General features: G+C 39.5%; 1 protein-coding gene across 4 annotated transcripts in view; it reads right to left on the bottom strand.

Moving 5' to 3' along the window:
- The window catches only part of LOC102941036 (isoaspartyl peptidase/L-asparaginase), a 232,952-nt gene that overhangs the window by 12,909 nt on the left and 192,960 nt on the right, over positions 1-27,083 (bottom strand). For 2 of the 4 annotated variants that reach the window (XM_043542437.1, XM_037894266.2), the window contains one exon: positions 14,215-14,325. In XM_043542437.1, coding sequence (XP_043398372.1) covers positions 14,215-14,325 — 111 coding nt within the window. Of the gene's footprint in view, positions 1-7,010; positions 7,136-8,713; positions 8,842-11,303; positions 11,364-14,214; positions 14,326-27,083 lie in introns of those variants that run through there. The other 2 variants (XM_043542439.1, XM_043542438.1) reach the window with 2 other exon arrangements.

Here is a 27,083-nt window from a genome sequence, read left to right as displayed (position 1 = left end):
GGAATACTGACCCCCTAATTTCCAGTTCCCATCACTACATCACAGGGTAGGTCTACATTGCAGCTGGATTAGCTGCCAGAGTACAAACCCGTGCAGACCCCCACTTGGTACGTACTCGAGCGGCTAGCACAAGCCACCCCTCACACTATTACTTTTAACCTGATAGATTGAGCAGAGCTAGCATATTTCTGTCTACTTGACCTGGGAAGCATGTGCCCAGCTGCAGCGTATACATACCCATAGATTCTGGTTTAGATCTGATGCTAATGTAAATCTGAATTAACTCCATGGAAGTCAATAAGATTACACCTGTGTAAAACTGGTGTAAATAAGATCAGAGTTTGGCACCTTGGTTTTGTATTATTTCATTTTGCAATAACCCTTCCTTCTAGCCTTCAAGCAGTGAAAATCAGATTCTCTCTTTAAAATGAAGGCAAAGATTTCATTGAGCACTTAGTAATATTAATATAAACACCTGTCACCAACTTCCCTCTTGTGCCCCTAATTGCTTGAAGCACCAGACTTGTAGATGATTTGCTTCCTATATATTTAAAATATGTCTTCCTGGTTCCTTTGTTGTCTTTGATGTTTTATTTACAGTCCTAGACTTGCTGATCAATGTAGTCTTTTCATTTGTGTTTAGTTTTCATTATCCTCCTCTTTTAATATGCTGTTTCACATTTCCAATAAGCTGCTTTCTTTTCCTTAATTGCTGTGTTCATCAATATGCTTTTTTGTTCTGCCTACTCCACTTCTACCAGGAAAATATAATGTGTGATTCATTTTTCTTAGAACGTTCTCTCTTGGTGCTGGTCCCACACCTCTGTTATTCGTAAAGTGTGTGCATATGACACTAATTGTGCTTATGCAATTCTCTCTTTCCATGTCTAAGGGCCAGATGGTGGCCCAATCCATGGAAGGGCAATATCGGGGAGTAGGAGCTCCCAAGGACCATGTGTGGCTGCGTTAGCACTCCCTGCATCATGTGTGGAAGGGAGAGCAGGGACTGTATGGCTGTTACTTATCCTCCACTCCAAGAGAAAGGATGTAGTGGGATGGAGAGCAGGAGGAGCATTGGCTTTGTCCCTCATAACTAATAAGCCAACAGAGATAAGCCAATAAAATTTTGGGAACGTAAACTGTACCCTAAAGAGGGATGCAGGAAATTACATCCCCACAGGAGCTGTGGGTGAACAGGGCTCCTGTGGGGGCAGTGCAGCTATGTACTTGGGGAGAGACTTAAGGCTCAGTATAAAATTTTCAAAAGTGCCTAAGTAACTGTGGAGCCTAGATCCTATTTTCAAAAGTGACTTAGGCACTGAGGGCCAGATTTTCTAAGTTATTTAGATACTTGTGATGCTGTATGATTGAATATGATCATTTATATCATTGATATTACCACCGTTATATAATTGCAACAAATCTTGTACAAAGTATGTCATATAAGCTGTCTATGGAAAAGTAATGATTTTCTAAGCACAACTATGCTGGTTAAATCCATGCATAATCTTTTTATCTGAAATTATGATTATTGGCTATGTACATGCATTGTACACATATGCTGTGTTCCTGGGTAATGCCCTTCAGATAGAATGTATATAAGGGCCAGACAGCTAGGTGTTGATGGCCCATTAAGAACACTCAGCTCACACTGGGCCACTGAAGAAATTCATCCAGCCTGGTAAGCCTTTCCTGTGGATGCCTGAGAAAGAATATGGGCAATGACTGCCCCTGTAAGTCATCAAAGCAAATAAGGGCATATGATATGCTCATGTGACACTGGACTCCATCTTGGGCCAGTAATTTTCCATGCACCTGGACTGTGGGCTTTCTTTGAGACAGTAAAATTCCATGCACATGGCAGAGGATTTAAAAAAGCACCTGATACATCTCCATCTCCATTTCCTGCTTCATTTCTCTGGACTGGATTTCTAACAAGGAAGTTCTACACAAGGACTGATGACCCACAGACCATTTGGGTGATTCCAGAGAGACTTTTGCAAGCTAGCAGTTTATTCCATCACTGCTGTAAACCTGATATATAGACTTTGCAATCACATGTATGTATATGATCTATTAACCATTTTAACTCTTTTTTTCTCTTCTTTTATTATTAAACCTTTAGTTTTACTAAAGGATTGGCATCAGTGTTATTATTGGGTAAGATCTGATTTATATATTGGCCTGGCTAGGTGGCTGGTCCCTTCGGATAGGAAGGACCCTATAACTAATGAAATTGCTTTTCAGTAACCACTCATCATGAAGTCTAGTGTCTGGGCAGAGAGCCCAGGGCTGGAATGCCTAAGGAGACTGCATTTTGACTTCTTGTAACCAGTGAGGTGACATGAAAGTTCACTTTTGTTACTAACTTGGTATAATTTAATGATAGAAAAAACACCAGTTTGGGGTGAGCCTGCCCTGTTTCTCAGTGGTCTGTCCTGAATTTGGCATCCTTAGCTGGGACCCACTGAGGCACAGTGACAGTGCCTAAAGATTCAGATAGATGCCTAGTGGAATTTTCAAAAGCTCCTAAGGAGGAGTCAGCCAATTGTAATTAGGCAGCTGTCCTGTTCAGGCAGTTTGCAAATCCCACTAGGCCCCTATCTGCCTCTTTAGGTGCCTAAATACCTTTGAACATCTGGCCCTTAGAAGTCTAAATCTCATTAAAAGTCAATAGGACTTAGGCATCTTTTCAGTATTTTACCTTAGATCTAACTCTCAATGTTAAAAATATTTTTTTCAATTTGATCAAAAATAACAATTACAAAGACTTGTATCGAGTGGCCAAAGAAAATAAAAGGGCACTATGCTGATTTCTTACAAACAGAAATCAATGCATAGTCTTTCTCTTATGCAATTGTATGTATCACAAGGCAAAAGAAATCAGAAAAAGTCCCAACAGGACATGAATAGATTTTCACAGTGTGTGTGTCACCAATAAAAATCAGATTTGAAGACTGAGAAATAATAACAAACATTTTCAAAAGTTATCTAGATTTTTTCCTAAGGAGAGTGATATAAAATAGCATCTTCTTTTAATTGGACTTCCTTCCAGTGCTGCAAGGTTTGCATTGCTGCCACTCAGGTGTAAGGGTCTGCCCATGAAGATCCTGTTGCAGGATCATGGCTGCAACTATAAAATCAAAGTCCGGCTACATGTAGCAGGTACCTCTATGGCAGTCCTTGTATACTCGCGTCAACAAAGTAATGCCCCAAACTCCTCATTAGCAACAGAAATATACAGAGGGCTACAAAAGGGATTTATGTGCCTAATTGCAACTTGAGGTTAACAAAATCCAAAATTTAGATCCTCAAAACCCCCACTCAGCTGCTGCCTAACCTGGTAAGAGCCTAACTTCTCACTGGTAAAGTTCCTTGCACTACTCTTCTGCTGGGGGGCCATGTGCATTGCCATGTATGTTTTGATGCCCAGGATACTAGCACACATCTAAACCCTGGTGGGATCCTCAATTTATCTTACCTGTGGGGCTCGCTTTTCAGAGCAGGTCCATCAGCTCAGGCTCTATGCAAAATGGGGAGGTGGTGGTGGCCCTCTTATATGCAATTGCCCAGTGAGTAGAGCACTGACATAGAATGCAGGAGAGCTGGGTTCAACTCCTGACTCCATCTGATGTGGAGCAGGGGCTCAAACCCAGATCTCCCACATGAGTTCTCCTAAACACCAGGCAATGTGATATTCTGGCATGTGTCTTTCTCAGTCTCTTCTGTTGAAGCTGTTCCACTATGTATAGAATATTTAACTAGTCATTGAGCTAGAGAGAGTGAAAGTGACTCTTGAAATTAGGTCTCCAACTTCCTGGATGAGTGCTTTTACCACTGGACTAAATATCATAGTGGGAGCAGTGGAACCCTTACCAATATTGTTTTATGCAGGACCCAATCTGGTAGGCAGCTTCTAAAAAGTGGCTGTGGGCATGCCTACAAATCTGCCAGCAAGCACCTTGCGGACTTTACCAGGAGAAATATAAGCACCTTGGGACTTTAGATGCCTACAGGGTGAGGCAGAAACTAAGCAGGAGTTTTGAGGATCTAACTTTTTTATTTCAGCGCCTAAAGTAGCAGGTAGGTGCCTAACTCCCTTCTGAAAAAATTACCTGTTATATCTGGTTCAGACTACATTTAGCAGCACGCCTACATATTGTATATGTGACTAGCATATATTAAATACACACACAGAGAGACCTCATATAACATGTACAGAATAATCTTCCCAACATCAGTGTGAAATTATATTAATGCAAGACGCTTACAAGCATCTGTGTTAGTGATTATTTATATGATTTTTCATAAGAATATAAAATTCCTTCAATTTTAAAAATTAAAAATCTTTGCAACTGTTAACAACTACTAACCTGCTGTAGAAGCCATTTGTTCTGTATCTTTTAAAAATCCCAGGAAATTTGACAGGTAAAGTTAGATGAGGGTGAAAAGGGCTACAATATTAAGAATTGGCAGGCTGACAACAGGCATGAGTAGCCTTTCCTTTTCACTACAGATTTTAAAAAAAGATTTTATTTTTGATCCAAAGATAAGGTTATTTTGTATCTCCTGTTTTTTATGCCATGACCCTTTATGCTGTGCCTGAAGTATGATATGTCTTTTGTCGTTAGACAAAATGTTGTTTTCCTTTGCCTGCTGCAAAGCCATTACATGCCACGTTTACCAGAATTTCTTCAACAAGAGCCTCTCAGATTTCTAAAGTGTTAAATTGAGGTTATTCAGTCAGACCTTTGGAATAGATTGCTAGAGTACTTGCTGACATTGCTGATGTTATTGTACATAAATTACTAGTAAAAGTAATTGTTCCATTTGAAAAAAATCTGAACAGGATTGTGATTGTGATGTATACTTTCTTCATTAAGGGTGTAATCCAGAACTCACTGAAGTCAATTGGAGTTTTCCGCTGACTAAAATGAGCTTTGGCTTGGGCCTTAATGAGACAATCTGAATGAAAACAGTTCTCTTTAAGGGCAAAAATTTACTGCTTGGATTTAGATATTGAATCTGATATTTAATAATTAGAGCTAACTAGAGAATAACAATTCTTTTCACAGAAACATTGAGGTTTTGAAATTTTCATTCCTCAGTGGAACAAAACCAAAATCTTTTGAACATTTTGAACAACAAAATTGTATCAAAATGTTTGTTTTTGAAATGTGCATGTGTAGCCTAGTTAGGGATGTGGGAGATTCAGGTTCAAGTCCTGCCTCTGGTTAATTCAAAGCAGAAATCATCATTCCACATCAGTAGAATTCAGGCAGAACAAAGACTTGAACCGGGGTCTCCTAAATTCCAGGCCAGTACCATTACTAACAGGCTGTAAGAGCAGGAGCATGTGTCTCTTTCTCCCTGCCTGGAGGCAACAAACAGTTCCAATGACGACTTAGACATTACTGAAACATCTCCAAAAAATGGTTTGGTTTTGAAGATCCAACCAGCTCTATTAACAATGCCAGCAGAATAGTGGAATCAGGAATCTTTCCTGTGGAATAGAGAGAAGAATATCGCCTTTACTTGTAAATAGAAATGCAGTCTGTATAGTGTTTGGTGTACATGTGGATTGAGACTACAGCATGGACTTCTTCCCATCAGTTTCAAATGGTCCACAGATTCACAGATTTTAAGGACAAAAGGACCATTATCATAGTCTACTCTGATCTCCTGTATAATACAGGCCGTATGGAATTCCTGCACCAATCCCATAACTTCCTCTTGAACTACAGCATATCTTTAAAACAGACATCCACTTTGATTTAAAGCCTGCAAGTGATGGAGAATCCACCACATCCGTAGGTTCTAATGGTTAATGACCCTCACTTTTAAAAAAGAGGGGCCTTAGCAAGCTTCATCTTCCAGCTATGGGATCTCAGTGCCTTTGTCTCATAGATTAAGGAACTCTCTACTACCTTCTTCCCATTAAGGTATTTATAGACCATGATCAAGTCACCTCTTTAACTGCTGTGGGATAAACTAAACAGACTGAGCTTCTTTAGTCTTCCACTATAAAAGGCATGTTTTCCAGACCTCAGTCATTCTAGTATCTCTTCTCTCAACCCTGGCTAATTTGTCAACATCCTTTATTATTATTTTGTTAGTTTGTAGTGCAATAGCACCTAGAAACTCCAATTATAGACCATGCCCCTATTGTGCTAAGCACTATACAAACACATAAACAAAAATTCCCTTCCCCAAGGGGGAAGTATCCTAGTAACTGTCTCATTAATGCCATATACGGTGGTAATCACACCTCTCTACTGTTATTCAATATTCTCTTGTTTATACCTCCAAGGGCTACCTTTTTTTTTTTTTAGCCACCACATCGTTACGGGGGGTCAAGCACAGCTGGTTTTCCACCATGATCTTTAAGTCCTTTTTTGAGTCCCTGCTTTTCAAAATATAGCCCCCCATTCCATAATTGTGACCTACATTCTTGGTTCCTAGATCTACGATTCAGCATTTAGCTATATTAAAACACATTGTTCACGTAAGCCCATTTACTATGTGATCCACATCTGTAGAACTGACCTGGCCTTATTATTTACCAAACCAGCAAATGTTTGTGTCAGCTGCTAACTTTGCCAACAATGATCTTATGATTTCTTCTAGCTATAAGATTATCATTAGGCCAAGAACGCAGTCCTGTGGACCCTATCAGAACTGCCTGAATTGGATGACTCCTCCACATTTACACCTAGTTTTTGATATCTATCAGTTTTTAATCCATATAAGATGTGGATTGATTTTGTACATTGATTTTGTATAGGTTTTTCATAATCAGAATTTTATGCAGTACTGAATACCTTATAGAAGTCTAGATATATTATGTCAACAGTTATCTTTGTCAGCCAAATTTGTAACCTGATCATAAAACAATAATGTGTTTGCTTGACAAGACCTATTTTACACAAAACCATATTTATTGGCTTTAATTATTCTACCATGCATTAATTCTTTAATGATTGCATCCCATATCTGGCTTTCTATGATTTTGCTGGGGATCAATGTCAGGCTAACTGACCTACAGTTATACAGGTCATCTCCTTTGCTGTTTTTAAATATCGGTACAACATGTGCTTTCTTCTAGTCCTCTGCAACTTCCCCAAGTTATCCAGTCCTGCAGATTTAAAATATGATTTACATTAACAGTTACTCTTTAACATCCTTCCCAGTTATTGTTGTAGAAGAATTTCATTATCATTGTAAATTGTGAATATCCAGCTTCTTGATTATGATGCTTTCCTTGTTTGCATCAATTTTAGCATGCACCAATTTCAGTCCATCTCTCCCCGCCCCACACTCTCTCTATACTTATTTATGGTCCAGATTGTCCCCTCCCCTCATAAAACCTATAGCAAGGGGCTCTGAGAGACAAAATATTACTTTGTAGAGCTCTCCTCACATCATACTATCAGGGGGAGAGAGGTTTGCCAGAAGGCATGCCCCTAAACACGAAAGATTCTTGCGCATCTGCAGGAGAACATGTGCCTCTTCACTAATTGTAGCCCCAGCCCCTCTTGCCTGGTTCCTTGACTGCTGCAGACCACAAGTCTTCTGGTAAGGGGTAGGCTCCACAGAAGTGATAATACAGAGAGCTATACTATCTTCTCCTGCGACTCTCTGCAGATGAGGATGCACTACTCATGGCCACCTAATTTCCACTCCTCCTCCCCCGGCTCCAGAGTGGGCCATGTTAATTAATCATTTGACCAGTTGCTTGCTATGTGTAACTACAACACAAGCGTTAGACAATCAGTCTGTTGTAACATTGTTTCAACAGTAACAAAACCAGGAATAGAGTTAAGTTGCAGAATTATAGAAGTATAAGATTGATCAGTATTTAAAAGGAATAATTATGTAGTAGATATCTAAATAAGGAAGGCTAAAACACAAGACCTGTAGGCTGAGGCCTGCAAGATTTTAACCTTCGCTATTTTAGGCCTTGGAAATAAGAAATGCTGACATAAGTGACTGAAGAATAACCTGATGCCATAAGATTATGGGAAAAGAAGTACCACAGGGTAATGCTGCAAAAAATTAGCTGGAAGATTATTTTTAAATCACAAAAAATGCGACAGAGTTACATCTGTCTCTAACATGTGTCTTCATTGCAGGATACTGGTTGTACATCAGTCTTAATGAGACTAACAGGAACTATACACAATCTATAGGAAATGGAGTCCCTCAGGTTTCTAGGAGACACCAATAAGGAAAAAGAGAGTTGACACTTTCATGCACACGTGCAGAATGTACATATACACAGAATCACATTATAAAAAGGGGGTGCTCAGAGTGGGAAAATTAAGCTTCCTATGGGAAAACTCCCGCAGGAATCATCCCTCTACTGATGATCAATCAACGAGAGACCCATCAGACCCTAACACTATCTAGGAGGATGTGAATATCTCTATAGTTAATACTGGTTCATGGGTATATTTAGGAGTTTTATATGCTGTGACATTCACAACTTTGTTGGTAACTTTAATAAAATTGATAACAGACAGTGGACCTTGTTCTTTTGATCGTATGTGTTACTTGCCTATGGTTTCATGTGTTCCTATGAGCTCTACATCTGAAATAAGCAGAGGTAACTCTGCTCAACTTGAAACTGTAGCTGCCAGAGACAAACCCTCGGTGGTGTAACATAACATCATTAAAACTAACTTTAAATAAAAATAAAGGCTACACCAAGAGCCTGTAGAAAGGCCTCCACAGGTTCTGGAGGAGATTTGAGGAGTCGGTGCCTCAGTGGTGGCTGTTCTCCCACTTCTGCACAGTAGTGGAGAGTCCCATACATGGAGGATCTTGTAGTGTGCAGATCGGATAGGGCTAAGTTATGCCATTAAATAAAAATTACAGCTATTCATTTTTGTTGAGTTTAAATATAGTAGGAAATATTTGCTAAAACCATTTAGAAACTTTTATACTGTATTAGCAAATCATGTCTCATTCAGTCTGTCAGGTTTGACATAACACAGTCAGTTATGTTGTGTAATGTGACAGGCTGACATAATTGGAGCTGTCGTGTCACTTAATGATAGACCATATGTGAAAAATGGGGAAAAAAAGACATGGCTCAAAATATCATAGCTAAGATGATGATGGCTTTCAGTAAAAAATATGCTCTTGCTAATTAAATTAATTTCAGAACTATAATATATGTACATATGTGTAAGTTTGTATGTGTTACACATGCACACATTATATCTATATATAGAATTATAATAATTTACATTTTTATGGAAAATCCCTATAGAATTTAATACTGGTGAAACCAATAGGAGTCCATAGAAATGTAATAGCATTATATAAAAATTGCTCTAACATTCTATAGAATTAAATAGCTAATAACATTCTTTTTATAGGACTTTTTAAAACCATCTTACAAGAAAATTCTATCATATGGTTAAAATATATATAAATATTATCATGTAATTAAATTCTAGAGGATAGCTCCATAAGACTGGTGTCATTTGGCTTGAAAGACTCCAAAAGAATGTACAGTGTTATATTTATTACCTGTAGATTTACCCACATACAGCAAAGTTGTAGTACTATTCCCCATTGAGAACATGCATACAGTCACAGTAAATGCTTGGGAATTTTTAGAGAACATCTGTTACTGTTACTTTGTGATGGCTATTACTATTATACTGCAGTAATGCAGTGTTGTTGTAGCCATGCTGGTGCGAGGATATTAGAGAGACAATTAGAAGAAAAAGAGGAGCTCTGTGTAGCTCGTAAGCTTGTCTCTCTCACCAACAGAAGCTGGTCCAATAAACAATATTACCTCACCTACCTTGTGTCTCTAATGCCATTAAAATGAACACAAATTATGCAAAAGTATTTTGTCCACATTTTTGTATTTTACGAAAAGCATCTAAAATCTTGTACTCCAGAACTCTGACCTTGCAGAACGCTATCATTCTAGAATGCTATGAAAAGTAAAAGGTGCACATTTTCCTTGTCACAACAGCTGAGCACTGTCAACTCCCATTACCTTCAATGGGAGTTGAGGGCTCTCAGCACCTTGTAGGTCTGGGCACCAAATGAAGATCTCTGTAATTTCCAACTGTTAACCATGGACCCAGCTGTGCAGGCCATGCCCAGGAGAAACTCCTTACTCGGTAAGGGCTGGATGATTGCGTCCCCTGGGATCAATTTTCCTGACTACTTCTATATGATCACATGATTTGCCAGAGGTAATTTGACACATATCTAGACTTTGTCACACATCCATTTATAACAGATACTTTTCCTTTGTGAGTTCCCTTCCTTTTTAATTAAAAAAAAGGACTCCTGGTTGTTTTAACCCAGCTGTGTATTTTTTTAGTAAATAAGGAGTCTTCACTAATTTAATTTATTAAACATTTTACAACGTAATGGAGGAATATACCCACTTTTTCCTTCTCAAACTGATATTGTAAAGAAGCAAACACGATTATACAAAGCCGTTAAAAACAAGAACTCATGACATTTAAAATGTATGCACAGATTCCCCAAGAGAAAATAAAAACACATTCAGGAGGAACTCACTTCATAAAGATGAAGTGACACAGAGTTTTATCTAAATGAAGTAAAATCCATGTAGGGGAAATAATACAGCTGCCAGTTACTTACCAACAGAAATTCAAGGTTGGAGAATACAGCATGAGAAGGAGAGCTACCAAAATACCAGTTATTGACCTAGGTCATCCCCTCCTGTAGTAAATCCTGAGAGGGGTGGGGGTTGTAGATAGGAAATCTCTCTTGGCAAAGATCTGTTCACAACATTCTGTCAGGGGTAGGTCATGTGGCTATTCCATAACATATTTTATTTTTTCAAGGGCCTTTCTTTTAAATTATTTTAGATTTATTAGAGCCATCTAATATGCTAGTCTATAATGTTATAGAGAAACAAGAAAAGTATATATATTGATTGATGGTTATTTTTTAATACGTACAATATGTTTTTTTAACAAATAAATGCAGTACCATGAGGTCAGCTAGAAATGTGTGAACAAATAATTTTTGGTCCACCAGCAGTTCTGAAACATCAGCAACAAATCAGGTCAAACTGAATCCCAAATAGTTTGGAATTCTCAGTTAATTGAAAAATGCTAGAAAAGTTTCATTTCAGCTCAAATGAAATGTTTTGTTTTACACAAAATATTTTGTGTCAGGTTTTTTTTAATAAAAACAAAGGAAATAAAGGGCTAGATTCATAAAACAAGAGGAGGTGGTAATGCCCCCACATTCCCCCCAACCTTTGTACCAAATAGCCCAATGGTTAGGACACTCACCTAGGATGCAAGACACCCAGGCACAAGTCCCTGCTCCAGGGCAGGAATTTGAACCTGGATCACCTGCAGCCAAAGGAAATGAAGGATTAGATTCACAAAACTGGTCTGGAGTTAGGGACTTGTACCCAAGTCTCCCCTCCATCTGAGTGCCTTAACCACCAGGAGATTGGCTATTCTGAAGTGGGCTGCTCTCAGTCTCTCTGGCCAAAGCAGTTCCACTTCGTATAAAATACTTCAATCATCATTGAATAGCCACAAGAATAACTCTATTGGCTGGTGGTTAAGGCATGTGCCTGGGAGTGGGGAGACCTATGTTGAAGTCCCAGAGCAGTGATTCAAAGCATCTCAAGTGAGCACCTTAACCACTTGCCTATTGGGTGTGAGGCTGGCATCATCACCAGTGGTTTTGTGAATGTTTTCTTAATCTCCTCATAAATCTATCCCAAATAATCAAAATGGTTCATTTTAATACTGTAAAAATGGTTCATTTTGATACTGGCAGAAAAACAAGATGTTCAGGCCAAAAGCATTCACCAGAATCAACCCAAATTTGCTGACTGTTTTGGTCAACCCAAATCTGCCTTCTTTGGTAACAAAAAAGATTAATCCAAAAAAATTCACCCAGCTCTAATACCAGCTTTCCTGCAATGCAAATTCCCAGCTTGAATTCACCTGAAATTGGATCCTCTTTCCTATTTACTTTTAAATATGGTAAACAATGCAATAGTCTTTAAGGAATATGCTATTGATAGGAGAGAATAAAATTCATCATTTGGAAAAACAGAGTCTATTAATGCTGTTTTCTTTTTCAGAAGAACTTCATTTCACAGTTTCTCAGCAGCTCTCAGAGTGCTTGATCAGTTCAAAAACAGCCAAAGTTAATTAATGATTTCAATTTCAAAGCACCTTTGATTAACTGAAGCCAGTACATAGGGAGGCAAACTACTTTTCATTAATGATTCTTTTTATCGTTTCTATTATAAAATGCCTCTAATTGACAGCACATATTTTCAAAACAGCCTGTAATATTAGATTAGAAAACTAACGCTGTTCACATCTGGGTACATGAGCAAAAATAATTAAATTTAATAATAATGAATAAAAAAAACTTACAGTAATTCATCATGCTGCTACTGTCGCATGAGCAGTGAAGTCTGAGTGGGTGCCAAATTAAAAAATGAATCCATAAAAATATGCCAATTACTATAACTGTAATAAAATTCCAATCCCTGTTCAAGTGAATGTGAACCATAATAATCATTCTGAATCTCAGTGGGGCCTTTGGAATTTGCATTTCAAAATTGCCCCCCAAACATACAATAGACAAGAATAGTGATGTATATTAACTTTAGAGATCATATACAGCACAACAAGCCAAGTAAAATAGTGGCTGTCAAGGTTCCTTCCCTACCCTGAGCTCTAGGGTACAGATGTGGTGACCTGCATGAAAGACCCCCTAAGCTTATTCTTACCAGTTTAGGTTAAAAACTTCCCCAAGGTGCAAACTTTGCCTTGTCCTTGAACCCTATTCTGCCACCACCAAGCGTGTTAAACAAAGAACAGGGAAAGAGCCCACTTGGAGACATCTTCCCCAAAAATATCCCCTCAAGCCCTACGCTCCCTTTCCTGGGGAAGGCTTGAAAAAAATCCTCACCCAGTTTGTACAGGTGAACACAGACCCAAATCCTTGGATCTTAAGAACAATGAAAAAGCAATTAGGTTCTTAAAAGAAGAATTTTAAATTAAAGAAAAGGTAAAATAATCACCTCTGTAAATCAGGATAGTAAATACCTTACAGGGTAATCAGATTCAAAACATAGAGAATCCCTCTAGGCAAAACCTTAAGTTACAAAAAGACACAAAAACAGGAATATACATTCCATTCAGCACAGCGTATTTTACCAGCCATTTAACAATAGGAAATCTAACGCATTTCTAGCTAGATTACTTACTAACTTTACAGAAGTTCTGAGTCTGCATTCCTGATCTGTTCCAGGCAAAAGCATCACCCAGACAGACAAACCCTCTGTTTCCCCCCACTCCAGATTTAAAAGTATCTGGTCTCCTCATTGGTCATTTTGGTCAGGTGCCAGCGAGGTTATCTTAGCTTCTTAACCCTTTACAGGTGAAAGGGTTTTTTACCTCTGGCCAGGAGGGATTTTATAACACTGTATACAGAAAGGTGATTACCCTTCCCTTTATTTTTATGACAGGCCCAGACTGATTCAATTTTTTTTTTACAAGATACTGCAACTTAGGCTTGTCTACAGTAAGGGGGGAGATCAATCTAAGTTATGCAACATCAGCTACATGAATAACATAGCTGAAGTCAACGTACTTAGATCTACTAACCGTGGGGTCTACACTACGCGATCTCGACTGGGGACGCTCTCCCTTCAACTCCCCTTGCGCTTCTCATTCAGGTGGAGTTTAGGAATTGACGGGAGAGTGATCGGTGGTTGACCCGCTAAATTGACCGCTGATGCATCGATCGCTGCATGTCGAACCCCCGGGAACTGTAGACAAGCCCTTAGTGTTCCTACACTTATTATGCTGTTTCCTAAATTTAATCAATGGTCTCAAAATACTTTGCATATTTTTCCCCAAATCATTATTTGTATACTGAAAGCTTCTGAAGGCACATACGTATGATTCTGATTATTTAAGCATCCAGCATTCTTCTCAGTTTTCTATACAGTGTCATTTGTCAAGCTTAGGAAATAGGGTTAAGAGTAAATAGAGAACTCTGTATGTTCAGAAGTTTTTAAAGTGTCCTCTTACACATATTTGACTGCAAACAAACTTCCCTTTCAGCAGTTAAGAATCGACTGTTACTTGTTACAGCCAGGAAGAGTATTGTATAAATGTCATTTAAGCAATGCAGATGCATTCATCAATGTGAGGGTCATCTTACCTTGTTCCATATGAAAGAGGATAAGCCTTGCAAGAGTGACTTTCATGATGGACTCTCCATGACCAGTTGCAGAGACAGCACCAACAAGGTTGTCAGCATAGCCACCTGAACCTGTTTACAAACAGCATGTAAATAATATGGACCAGTATAATCTGCTTGGCAATTTTGGCACAAATGTTTGTAAACAAAGCAAATTTACTCTCAGTCATTGTCACAAGAAAAGCTTTGAAATACTTTACATTTATTATTTTGCACTGCACAGCCCCTAAAATAAAATAGGAACTTACCATTTAAGGCCTACAAACCCTGAAGCAAGTAGATACTTTTGATGGCTCGGTTTCCCACAGTCACTGTACTTCAATGGGACTCCTTACTTTGGTAAGGACTACTCAAATGAGTCGGGGTTTCAAGGAGTGGGTCCTAAGAGCTGCTAACATTTCAGAAGCATCCAAAACAAAATATAAGTCTCCTTCACGGCAACTAGTTCTTTAATGTAAGTGAATTATTCAAATGTGAATTTCACAGGACCCTTCTGATCTCCATTTATCTCTCCAAAACCCCACCACCACCATTTTGGCTGATACTTGACTCTGTTCCTCGGGCACTGGTAAGTGATATAATTTCCCTCACTAATTCCCCATCAGAGTGCACAGTTTGAAAAAGGATAGCAATTACATTTAATGCACATGTCATTCTCAGAACCTATTTGCAGAAGAACATTACAGAAGTAATTAATGTGCTTTGTCGTGGGAGGAGTCAAAGAAAATGTTCCCCCAGCACCCAAATGTAGTCACAGCTCATTCCATTATTTGGGAGCTCATTGATAAACCTTTCCTACATGTCTGTAGCCAACCGTGGACTGCACTGTCAGTGAATTTCATGAGTGAATTTCACCCTTTATGAATAGTGCTTCTCTTTTTCATAGCAGAAGCCTTGACATCTTTCCTGAATCTGTTGCTTTTCCTCCCCCTCCCCTTGCAAAAACCATATCTTAGTATTCTCCTGGCACACCAGTGAGGCAGTCTAGAAATAATTTGTCTTTTTCCCTAAAACAAAAGTTTTCTGCAAACATTTTGCTTTCCTCAGCAGTATGAAAATAGATAGCATGAATGTGTTTTCTGAAAATATCATGTAAAGAGAAAAAAGACTTGCATAGGCAACACTGCCACAAGACCCATAAAGTAAATGACTTTTATTGTATGAATGGAAGTCTAATCAATTGGCCAAATTTATCAGCAGGCCTCATATATACACTCACAAAATTTGCAAGTGCATCCTTTTGCATTCACTAAGACCTGCATTTGTGTGCTTAACTTATGCATATGCAAATGGAATTCAATCTGAGCAGAAATATGCAAACAGCTGCATCTGAAAATCTATGGGCACATATAGGGAGGCTGGTTAAAAATATGGCCTTAAATATTCATTTAATAATTAAAACTATTAAAGAATGTTCATTTAAGATAAAGATAATATTGAACTGAAGAGATTTTCCAACTTGCAAGATATATATTTTTAAAAAGCTAAGTTTGTTTCCCTTTGCTTTAAGAAAATCATTATTATCTAGAAGGGAATATAAAACAATATTGTCAATAGGGTGACCAGATGTCCTGATTTTATAGGGACAGTCCCGATTTTTGGGTCTTTTTCTTATATTGGCTCCTATTACCTCCCCACTCCCTGTCCTGATTTTTTACACTTGCTGTCTGGTCACACTAATTGTCCATGTGTTAATTACAGTGTCAGAATAGCCCCTGGATATCAGACAGTTGCTGCTGATGGCCATAAGATTTCTGGAATATAAATACAAGGCATATCAGCTCATTTCATTACTCCGTTATATGAGCTATCTAGTGCTGCTAGCCACTGGAAGTGTTAATGATTTTTCATAATTTATGTAAATCCCCAACTGTGATTTTTCCATGTATTATAGATGCAAAATATTTCTTTTCTTTCAAGTAGTCAAAAGTTCTTATTTTCCAAGAAAATGTTATTTTAGCTACTTGATGGCTTATATGGAATGACATGGTGATATCAGTCCAGTTCCTTGCAGACAGCTATTCACATCAAAATGTCACCGTAATACACCGTGTTTTTGCAAATGCTTTTGCACATGCTTAGTATTAGATATGTAACTACTGCTATTGAAGTCAATAGAACACATGTGAGTAAAGTCAGGCCATATGTAAGTGTTTGATGGACTGGAGCTGTAGTTAGTAACCTTGTTGCCAGTATCAATAGCAAGTCCAAAACCAGAATGAGCATGAAGACTGAGGTCTCATCTCTTACTGGGTGGCCCCTGAGTCAGGGTGGAGAGACTTTGACAAGGAAGTCTGGAGAAATTTGCAGTGAGATTGCCTGTGCTATACTTCATCTGCAGTTAAATAGAGCGCACGGCAGTCAAACTGGTACCTTTCTTAAGCAATATATTCACTCCATTCACTCGAAAATATTACAAAGACTCAGAAGAACATGAATTCTGCACTCTTGGAAAGGATGGATTTCTGTGATAAGCAGCTTTTTGTAGTGCTAGTCAAGGGATCTGACAAGAAGATGATTGTGTGCGTGACTGTAAACTGCAAGATGATGATAAAGACAAGAAAGACAAGAAAAAAGTGAGCAGTAATACATGTGAGAGAAAGCTCTCGAAGCCTATGACCAAAAGCTGCAGAGTCTCAGGCATCATAGAATCATAGAATCAGGGTTGGAAGGGACCTCAGGAGGTCATCTTGTCCAACCCCCTGCTCAAAGCAGGACCAATCCCCAATTAAATCATCCCAGCCAGGGCTTTGTCAAGCCTGACCTTAAAAACTTCTAAGGAAGGAGATTCTACCACCTTCCTAGGTAACGCATTCCAGTGTTTCACCACCCTCCTAGTGAAAAAGTTTTTCCTAATATCCAACCTAAACCTCCCCCCCACTGCAACTTGAGACCATTACTCCTTGTCCTGTCATCTTCTATCACTGAGAATAGTCTAGAACCATCCTCTTTGGAACCACCTCTCTGGTAGTCGAAAGCAGCTATCAAATCCCCCCTCATTCTTCTCTTCTGCAGACTAAACAATCCCAGTTCCCTCAGCCTCTCCTCATAAGTCATGTGTTCCAGACCCCTAATCATTTTTGTTGGCCTTCGGTGGACTCTCTCCAATTTTTCCACATCCTTCTTGTAGTGTGGGGCCCAAAACTGGACACAGTACTCCAGATGAGGCCTCACCAATGTCGAATAGAGGGGAACGATCACGTCCCTCGATCTGCTGGCTATGCCCCTACTTATACATCCCAAAATGCAATTGGCCTTCTTAGCAACAAGGGCACGCTGTTGACTCATATCCAGCTTCTTATCCACTGTCACCCCTAGGTCCTTTTCCGCAGAACTGCTGCCTAGCCATTCGGTCCCTAGTCTGTAGCGATGCAGTGGATTCTTGTAAGAGTACAAGAATGTAAGAGTACAAGAACATTACATTGACAAAATAGTTATTTTCATGTAACAGTTAATTCCCAACAAAAACCATCCAGTGTACCACTGTGTGATGGTGATATTAATTTGTATTAAAGCAGTGCTTCGGAATCCCAGTCATGGACCAGAACTCCTTTGTGCTAGCCGCTTTACAAACACAAAACAAAAGATGGTCCCTGACTCAAAGTGCTTATAATATAAGAGGGAAGATTCTGAATTCCAAGATTGCTGTATCCTAGAAGATGTAAATTGATAACAAAGTGATTCATTGTGCCAGAGTGGAACATAGAAAGAACATTATTGTGAACTGTCATAGGGCCAGATTGCGTATACTTACAATCACAGTCCTATAATAGAAATCACAAAGGAAGTGAAGAGGAGAAGGAAGGGCCCTGAGTCCTCTCCACTTCTCTGCAGCTAAAGAACACAGCCTGAAGACTTCTGATGAGAGCAGCACTTTCCTGGCACTCCTGGAACCCCTGGACCAGATCCTCAGGTGGTATAAATCAGCATCCTTCCATTGGCTTCAGATGAGCCGCAGTGATTTACCCCAGCTGGGGATCTGGTCCATTAAGCCTGCCCCAGTCACAAAGGCTTCAGGTACTCCTACTGAGGCAATTCATCTTTCTGCTGCCCCCTACTCTGCCAGAGGAGTCATAAAGACACAGTTTTGTCCATAAGGGGAATAAATGGGTGATATCTGAACCTCCATGTAAACCAGCAGAAGTTGGCCAATTGGCAGCCCCTATGCCCTGATCTTAGGTCCTTGCATTAACATGGAAAAGTCACCAAGGCTGTGAAATAATAGGAGGGATTTCTGTACTGTAGTTGCACAAACAATTAAATACACTGTCCATCTGCTACAGTGGTTTAATACAAATAGTGTGCAGGCTTTCTTAGTGACTTCAGATCATGGAAATACTAAGAACAATTAATTGTGTACTTTGCATATTATTGTTACCCTTAATAGCTCTCAGACTTTGAACTGGAATTTTGCTAGTTTAATTCCTCCCCAAATTATATTAATATGTATGTGTGTTTGAAATGCTGAAAACCTATTGAACATAGTGTTCATCAGAGCAAAATGTTTAAGAGCTTTTCTTTAAATAAAAGACCAAAAAACACAAACATTGTTAAATAAGTCTTTAAGAGGAATGGGAACTGATGTAGAAAATCTCAGCAATTAAAATACGACTAAATTTAGTATGATGTAGACTAAACTGTCTCACAATAAGACTGGGCTTAACTAAGGTTACTTGAATGAAAAATATGTTATTTGTCCAACCAAGTAAACTTCCCCCTCTGTAGTTCACCTGCCTCCAACCCCAACTTTACATTTGAGATCAGTGTTAATACTGCTGCCATTGATTCATCTGACTTTTATTAAGGATATGTCTACACAGCAAAGAAAAACCCGCAGCTGGCTCTAGGACCCTGTGGGATGGAAGGATCCCAGAGCTCAAGCTCCAGCCCGAGCCCTGAAGTCTACACAATAAAACAGACCTGCAGCCCGAGCACCATGAGCCCGAGACAGCTGTCACAGGCCAGCCATGTTTTTTTTTTTTGATGTGTAGACACACCCTAAGAGGATATGTTCTTGGGTTCCCATGGGTCTGTTGCCAATGCTTCTCTATCATTATTCCCATCTGTCAGCTCAGTAGTGATGATGAGCCCAAATGTAGTCTTTCTACCGGCTTCAAGGCTCTGTTCATCTTTAAACCTTTTTGTTCTATGTCATTCTTGACTGTGTCTATTCAATTCATCCTCTGTCTTCCTCTGTGTCTAATTCCTGCCATGTCGGTATGTAGCGTCAGGTATGGTATCCTTTCCAGGTCCATTCTTGATATCTGTCCAAATCATTGCAGTCATCTTTATTGAATCTTCTGTAAGTATTATTTCTTGCCTTAGCCATTGCTTTTCTATATACTTGTGTATAGTTTGTTAATGCAGGATTCAAGCTGGGCAACTATTCTCTTCAAACTAAGCACAAAACCTCAGTCAAGGTAAAAATCACCAGGGCTATATTCACCAGGCAATGCAGGTCCATGCATAGGGCCCTGTCTCATTGAGTCACCTGATCTCATTTGAATCTCAGCTTTCATTTAAAAAAAAAACCTAAACAAAAATATTTAAAAACAAGAACTAAGTGAAACCATTGCATTGATGTGTGCCTAAGTCTTCAGGCAGCCTGAAATAATAACTCTGAGATGTGAAATGCCCCATCCATCTTCATGGGTTGTTAATTCTAAACTTCACTGCAATGGCTGTGATGAACACAGCCTCGTGCAAGAGTCCCAGTTCAGGCAGTCTGGGTCTCACCTTGACCCGCACAACAATGGGTTCAAATCAAATCAGCAAGAAAAAGGCAGATTCTATAAACATAACATAAAAGGCCCTTGATCCTCAGAGCTTTCATTTCCATTTACCTCCCACAGGCACTTGAAGGTGGTTACTCGTTTCTCAGAGGGAAGGAGACTGGCTGGCTGGCTTGCTGGCTGAGAGTTGTTACTCCTTAGCCATTCCAACCTCTTCTGCACCTTCTTTTCCTTCTGGGGTTTTGTGGTGCAATAAACTCACTTCTTGAATCTATGACTGGCATTCACTGGATTTCATAGATAGCTTTTTTAATTGGGCTCCATTTTCCTTCTATTCTGGCCAGGTGTTGCAAAGAAAATGTTGTTACTCTAAGGCTTCTGAGTTTTCCATATAAATATCTCCTTTCATGGATATCAATATCTCTTAGTCCTGACAATTCCATAGGAGACGATTTATCATTTCCTGGTCTTTACATGTTTCACATAATCCAACCTTATGTTTCTTTACTATAAATAGATTCCTACAGTTCTCGCCATTCCTTCCTTAGCTCATTTTTTATTAAAGGTTTAAATTCCAGTTTGCTTAAGAGGAACTCTAGGTCAACTTGTTCAGTCTAAATAGCATTTTTTGCCTCCTTGTTTGCCAATTCATTGTCAGCTATTCCTACATGTGCTGGGATCCATGCTATTATTACAGTAACATCCAGTTGTGCCAATTAGGTTGTTAGCAATAATATTACATTAAGTATTTTGTTTCTGCTGTCAGACTTGCCATTGTATAGTGCCTGAAGCCCTGATGAGGCATCAGACAGGATGGCCATGGCAGCTGGCTGCACATCTAAGGCCCAAGTTGTCCCAGCAATATCCCTGTTAGCTCAGCTGTAAAGATAGACATAAAGTTACTTAGCCTTATGACTTACTTTGAGTCTGAATGCGAGCACACAGAAAGCTGTTCCTACTCCACTCATTCCTTCCTCTTCTGAGCCATCAGTATACATTTAAAAATCATGTCCCCACTTATTTCTGTCCCTTCTCTTCCTGTTCCTCTCTTTTTATAGTTGGGCTTGCCCTCATTAGTTACTGCAGGTGCTGGTGTTTCTCTCCATAATTGGCATTTCTCACAGCTGAACTGGGGTTTGGCTAGTTTGACTGTCTGCAGGCAGGGAAGGACCTTAACCTTTGCATGCTTGGGTTTTTTATGGTGTTTGTAGACACTACTGACATCATTCCCCTAATAGATTCTATGGGAGGGGATCCTTGCTCTGCCATCATAGCTCTGTTTGGGTGGTGTGGATAGGGCCACCTCATACACTGATAACTTTGATTGGGTGGGTGAGTATTCAATCTTTCTTCCTCCAAGATGGACTCCAGCCCACCTGAAGACAGAGAGTGATGGTCCAGGCACAGGGGAAGCTCCACCCTACCCAGAGATGACCCAGCCAGTCCAGCAGATGTCTCTTGTGTGGGTAGCTCTTGACTCCAAGGAGACGTGGGGCCATAGCACAGAGGAGAGAGTCATGTAGGAGACAGGTTTATGCAGGTATAGCTAGGGTCCTGGATTGCTTTAATCTAGCTCTGAAAATCACCCATTTACAGAGGGTCAGTCCTAGGCCTATGGGAGTTAATTGGACATAGAGGCCTTTTGTTGACCCTTTGCACAGAGGTAAATTTCACCCTCCATGTAGAATACAATTCCCTGTTCACAGATGTCATTTTAGGAATAATTAGTTAATTAGAAAGCTGAAACTTTCTCCTGAATTCTTACTTGATGATCAAAAGTCTGATTCTATGAGGTTAAGGGAAGATAATGAATATTAACTAATTCAAATAAACTACAAGAAAATTTAGGAAGCCTTGAATTTAAATTTGACCAGAATACAAATGGGAAACATTTCTTCTCCTGTGAAACTGCCATTTAAAGTTTGCAGTCTTGTTGTAGCCATGTTGGTGCCAGGATATGAGCGAGACAAGGTGGGTGAGGTAATACCTTTTATTGCACCAACTTCTGTTCATCAGGCAAGCTTTCACGCTCCACAGAGCTCTTCTTCAGAACTCGAAAATTTGTCTCTTTCATCAACAGAAGTAGGTCCAATAAAAAATATTACCTCACCCATCTGGTCACTCTCATGATCATTAGTACCTGAAAGTGGTCAGAGCCTTGGTTTTACATCACATTCAAAAGAGTATCATGCCCCCTAACACCACACATAGATATTGTTCTATACCTCACTGAATCAGACGTAAGGGAATCACCCAAACCACTTCTTAAAGCATCTTGATGGTCCAAGTCTCCTTTGCAAATATCAGACCTAATCCTGTTTAGTTTATGAGATCTGACAAAATTACCAAGTTTCATTTGTCATATGTGGCACTGTCAGCAGAGACATCTGTGATCACTGAGGGAGATACCTGTTTTATGTTTATAAATATTATATGATCATTATTCTTTTATTGTTATTGTATTGCTGGCTATTAAGTACCAAAGGGTTAAGTCCTGCAAGGACTAGCTGTACTTACATTTAGAAAATAGTCTATGATTTCAGAAAAGTGCTATTGTCAATACTAGACCTGAGCAAATAATTGAATTTTCTGTGGCTGAGCAGAAGAATTTGAAAAAATATTGTTTTGTTTCTAAACCTGATTTTCTTTTTTGGGGTGTGTGTCTCAGAATGAAGTATTAACAGTTCATTCTGAAAATGCTGAAATGAACCTTTCTAACTTTTCCTAAAAAATTTTACATCGTTTTTTATTCAGACAAAAGTATTTACTGAATTTGACTCAAATTTTGGAATAGTTTTGGTCATGCCAAAATTGCATCTTTTCTCAAATAAACTACTAAACTGAAAAAAATTCACCTAGCTCTAGTCAGTACTCAGTCAGACTATCCAGACTACCTCTGAAGTTTCACCTCCACTCAGCTCTGGCTGGTCATGCCAGGGGAGCGGGAAGATACTGATGGGACACTAAAACAGAGTCTGGCTCTGATAAAAGCAGCCTGAAAAACAAAGAGAAGAGACTCTGGGAGAAACAGAGAGTGGTTGTGGAGAAACAAAAGCTGATTCTCTGGTTCTGAAGTGGTGTCTGAGCTAAGTTAAACACTGATTAACCTAGCAAGGAAAGCTTAAGTTTAGGTATAACAGAATGTGTTTGGGTTTCTATTGTTTTAACAGTTTTTCTCTGCTTGTTAAATGTCTATGAACCAATAAGCCATTCTTGTTTTTGAAGAAGTGTTGATCTGATAAAATACATGGGCCAGGCAAGATTTTCAGAGGACCTCAGCTCCCATCTAGACACCTTAATGAAGAGGTTAGATTTTCAAATATGCTCAGCAGCCAGCAGCTCCCCTTTTAAACAATGGGAGGTGCCGTACACTGAGCAGTTTTGTAAATCTGACCATTTCATTTGGGTGTCTGGAGGACAGCTGAGCTTTTCTGAAGATGTGGCAATACAGGAACAAGTTTCATGATCATATGGTTTGGGAGTGATCAGGGCCTATTAATGCTATGTTTAGAATTATAGAAACAAAAGTATATTTATTGTTTCCACATTAAATACATCATACGTTAATCAATGGAGTAAACTATTAATATCCATTTTGTCTTCATTACGCTCTGCCAAATATATTTATATTCTTTCTCTCTTTCACACACACACACACACACACACGTTTTTTCATTACTGTTTTATTGTTACTGTGGCACTTGTTTATATTTTTGCACAGCATCCTTTTAACATGAGTTCTTCTTATGATGAATTTCACCGTAATGCAGGGGGCCTAAACTGTGACCCAGACACAAGTTAAAGGCCATGTTAAGAAAGGGCTCAAGAGATTCAGAGGGCCTTGTGTGGGATCTCTGCAATAGGTGAATTTCACCCCTTTGGAACATATCCTGCCCCTAGCAACCTGCTCAAGTAGCTGGACTTGGCACTTGGCAGATGTATGGGGTTCTGAGAAGAAATCCTACCTCAGGCTGTAGAGCCATGCAAGGCTCAACACCAAATAGGGGTACATGTTTGGCATTATCTGCTCAATCTAGTCACCCCTCCCATCTCCAGTGTAACTCCATGGCCACAAAAGAGTAGACTAGATTTGCCCAATATTTCAAAGAGTATTTACTACATAACTGTAGAACAGGGGAACATACTCCAAGTTTTCATTTATGAAAATTACTTAATGTTTTCCTGGGCCTGTCAGTGATTATCCTAGGTATATATTTTGTTCTCTTATCATAAAATGTGAACACTGCATAGTTGTAAAATGTAGTAAACAACACAATAGGCATATCTGAAGATCTTGCACTGTTTTAAGTCTTTTCCTCCCAATAACTATCTTCCATTACTATCTCTGACTGTTTTACTTTCTAAGTTAAATTTAGGGACAGGAGCTCATCATTTTTACTGGTGTGTTAAGTTGACACACTTACTGATAGTGTTATAAAATAAGAAGAATAGCAAAATAATAGGTAAGTGGAACACACTCAAATCCTTTGCTAAATAACAATGCTATTTCTATAGGGCTCCTCTGATGGAGATTTACTTCTGCCTTACAGGCCAGATCCAAACCTCATTCTAGCCTGTGGGAAGGCTCTCAGTGTCTTTCAATTGGGGCTTTTGTGCAGAAGTTACAGCAATACTTCACTGCTGCTGGAAGACAGAGTTTTGAATGTCTGGTGCCCTATTTCTTCATAGTGACTCTTCTGCCATTACAAACCAGCAGGAGCCCTGTATTATGATTTCTACAGTTCTCTAGCTGAGTTTTGTGCTTTAAAAATAACATTTTTTTCTCCCTAACATTTCTCAGAATTATTTGCAGTTTCCTTTGGGGTGGAACTTTTGGTTTTGGCAGTATGCTTTTTCTTAAATTATGAGGCCCTTTCAGGCAGTTCTGCTTCATCTGACTTTTTTCCCCATTGCTGTACCTCTGGCCTTTCCCGCCTTTGGCCCAGCAAGCATCTTTTTTATTCTTTATCCCTTTGTGTGCCTTTTAAAGCTATTTCTGTACTTGTCTTGCCGTGGTATATTTTCGACCAGTAAATGCTCTTTCAAGATATACCTTTGTGACTGGCAAAACAATTCCTTCCAAAGCAGTCCCCTGGAAATCAAATGTCAGCCTGATAATTTCTATAGTGGACATAAATATGTTGACTGACATATGCCCAGGAAAGAAAAAACCTAGAAATCTAGAAATCAATCTTTTGAGACTATCAACTTTGAAATTTCATTCCAATTAGCCCAATTTGTCAAGAAATTCTGATCGATATTTGAATGCCTTAGAGTGGATGGATTTTTCTAGTCTGTTTTTCACACAGTACAGGCCATTATTATTTGTCTTTTCAAAAATTTAATGAAAGAGAATCCAAGCTTTCCCAATCCTAAGTATGCATAAACATTTATCACAGCTACACTTATAGCTCAGAGAATTGTGCATCACAGTTACTTTAGAACCCTTTTTGTCCTCTTTGAGTTCACCCTCAGCTGACAAGCCTGGCTCCCTGCACCTCCCTCTGGGTGAAATCAAGGGGTACAATCACTCTCAGACTGGACCCCTGGGTTGCAGCCCCCTGTTTCCCAATCATGTTTAGCCAAGAGGTCCAACTGATTTTGGCACTGGTAAGCCTTTTGCTCTGGGAGCCTGTGACAATGACTGATGAGTGACTTAAAAAACAGCTTCTTTAAAACAAAGGTAGGTAGCACACAGCTCAGAAGGCTAACACAAAGAATCCTACACACAGTCCCTTACCTAGCTATTAATCTTTCCTCACAAGGATTTGCAAGTTCCTGTCTGCTGAGCTAAGCCCTGTCTGGGAGAAGCAGACTGTCTGGCTTGCAGCATGCGCTCTCTGTTGTGTGTCTCAGTCAATCTGTGTGTAAGCCTCAGTCTGCTGACAAGCACCGGCTGCATTTTGACAGCTAGTTTGCTGTGGTTTTATACAAATATTATGATGATTTCATTGAACTAAAAATGTAACATTAAAAATACACGTCTGAATTTGCATTGCCGTTTTTTTTCCTTTTAGTAGTTTCAGAAGTGAGATAACTAAAAGGTATTGCCCTACTCTCAGTTTTTGAAAACACTTATTCTTTCTTCTTACACAGTGACAATTGCAATAGACTTTCTATGATCTTAGTCAGTATATAGTTTTAGTTAACTATGCATTACAGTTCGCTTCCTCTAAGCCAGTGGTTCTCAAAGCCGGTCTGCCGCTTGTTCAGGGAAAGCCCAGGGCAGGCCAGACCGCTTTGTTTACCTGCCGCGTCCGCAGGTTCTGCCGGTCGCGGCTCCCACTGGCCAAGGTTCGCTGCTCCAGGCCAATGGGGGAACAGCGAACTGTGGCCAGTGGGAGCTGCGATCGGCCGAACCTGCAGATGCGGCAAGTAAACAAACTGATCCGGCCCACCAGGGGCTTTCCCTGAACAAGCAGCAGACCAGCTTTGAGAACCACAGCTCTAAGCCCCCATGCCAAACATTAAAATACACTGAAACAACAGAGAACATAAGAATGGCCATAATGGGTTAAACCAAAGGTCCAGCTATCCCAGTATCCTGTCTTCTGACAGTGACCAATACCAGGTGCTTTAGAGGGAATGAACAGTACAGGCAATCATTGAGTGATCCATCCCCTGTTGCATGTTCCCAGCTTTTGGAAAACAGAGGCTAAGGACACCATCCCTGCTTGCCCTGGCTAATAGCCATTGATGGACCCATCCTCCATGAATTTATCTATTTCTTTTTTGAACCTTGTTATAGCCTTGTCCTTCACAACGTAGAATCATAGAGTCATAGAAGATTAGGGTTGGAAGAGACCTCAGGAGGTCATCTAGTCCAACCCCCTGCTCAAAGCAGGACCAATCCCCAACTAAATCATCCCAGCCAGGGCTTTGTCAAGCCTGACTTTAAAAATATCTAAGGAAGGAGATTCCACCACCTCCCTAGGTAATGCATTCCAGTGTTTCACCACCCTCATAGTGAAAAAGTTTTTCCTAATATCCAACCTAAACCTCCCCCACTGCAACTTGAGACCATTACTCCTTGTTCTGTCATCAGCTAACACTGAGAACAGTCTAGAGCCATCCTCTTTGGAACCCCCTTTCAGGTAG

The sequence above is a fragment of the Chelonia mydas genome, chromosome 3, assembly GCF_015237465.2.
Source record: "Chelonia mydas isolate rCheMyd1 chromosome 3, rCheMyd1.pri.v2, whole genome shotgun sequence".
Lineage (NCBI taxonomy): Eukaryota > Metazoa > Chordata > Testudines > Cheloniidae > Chelonia > Chelonia mydas.
This window is presented reverse-complemented; position numbering and strand designations above follow the sequence as displayed.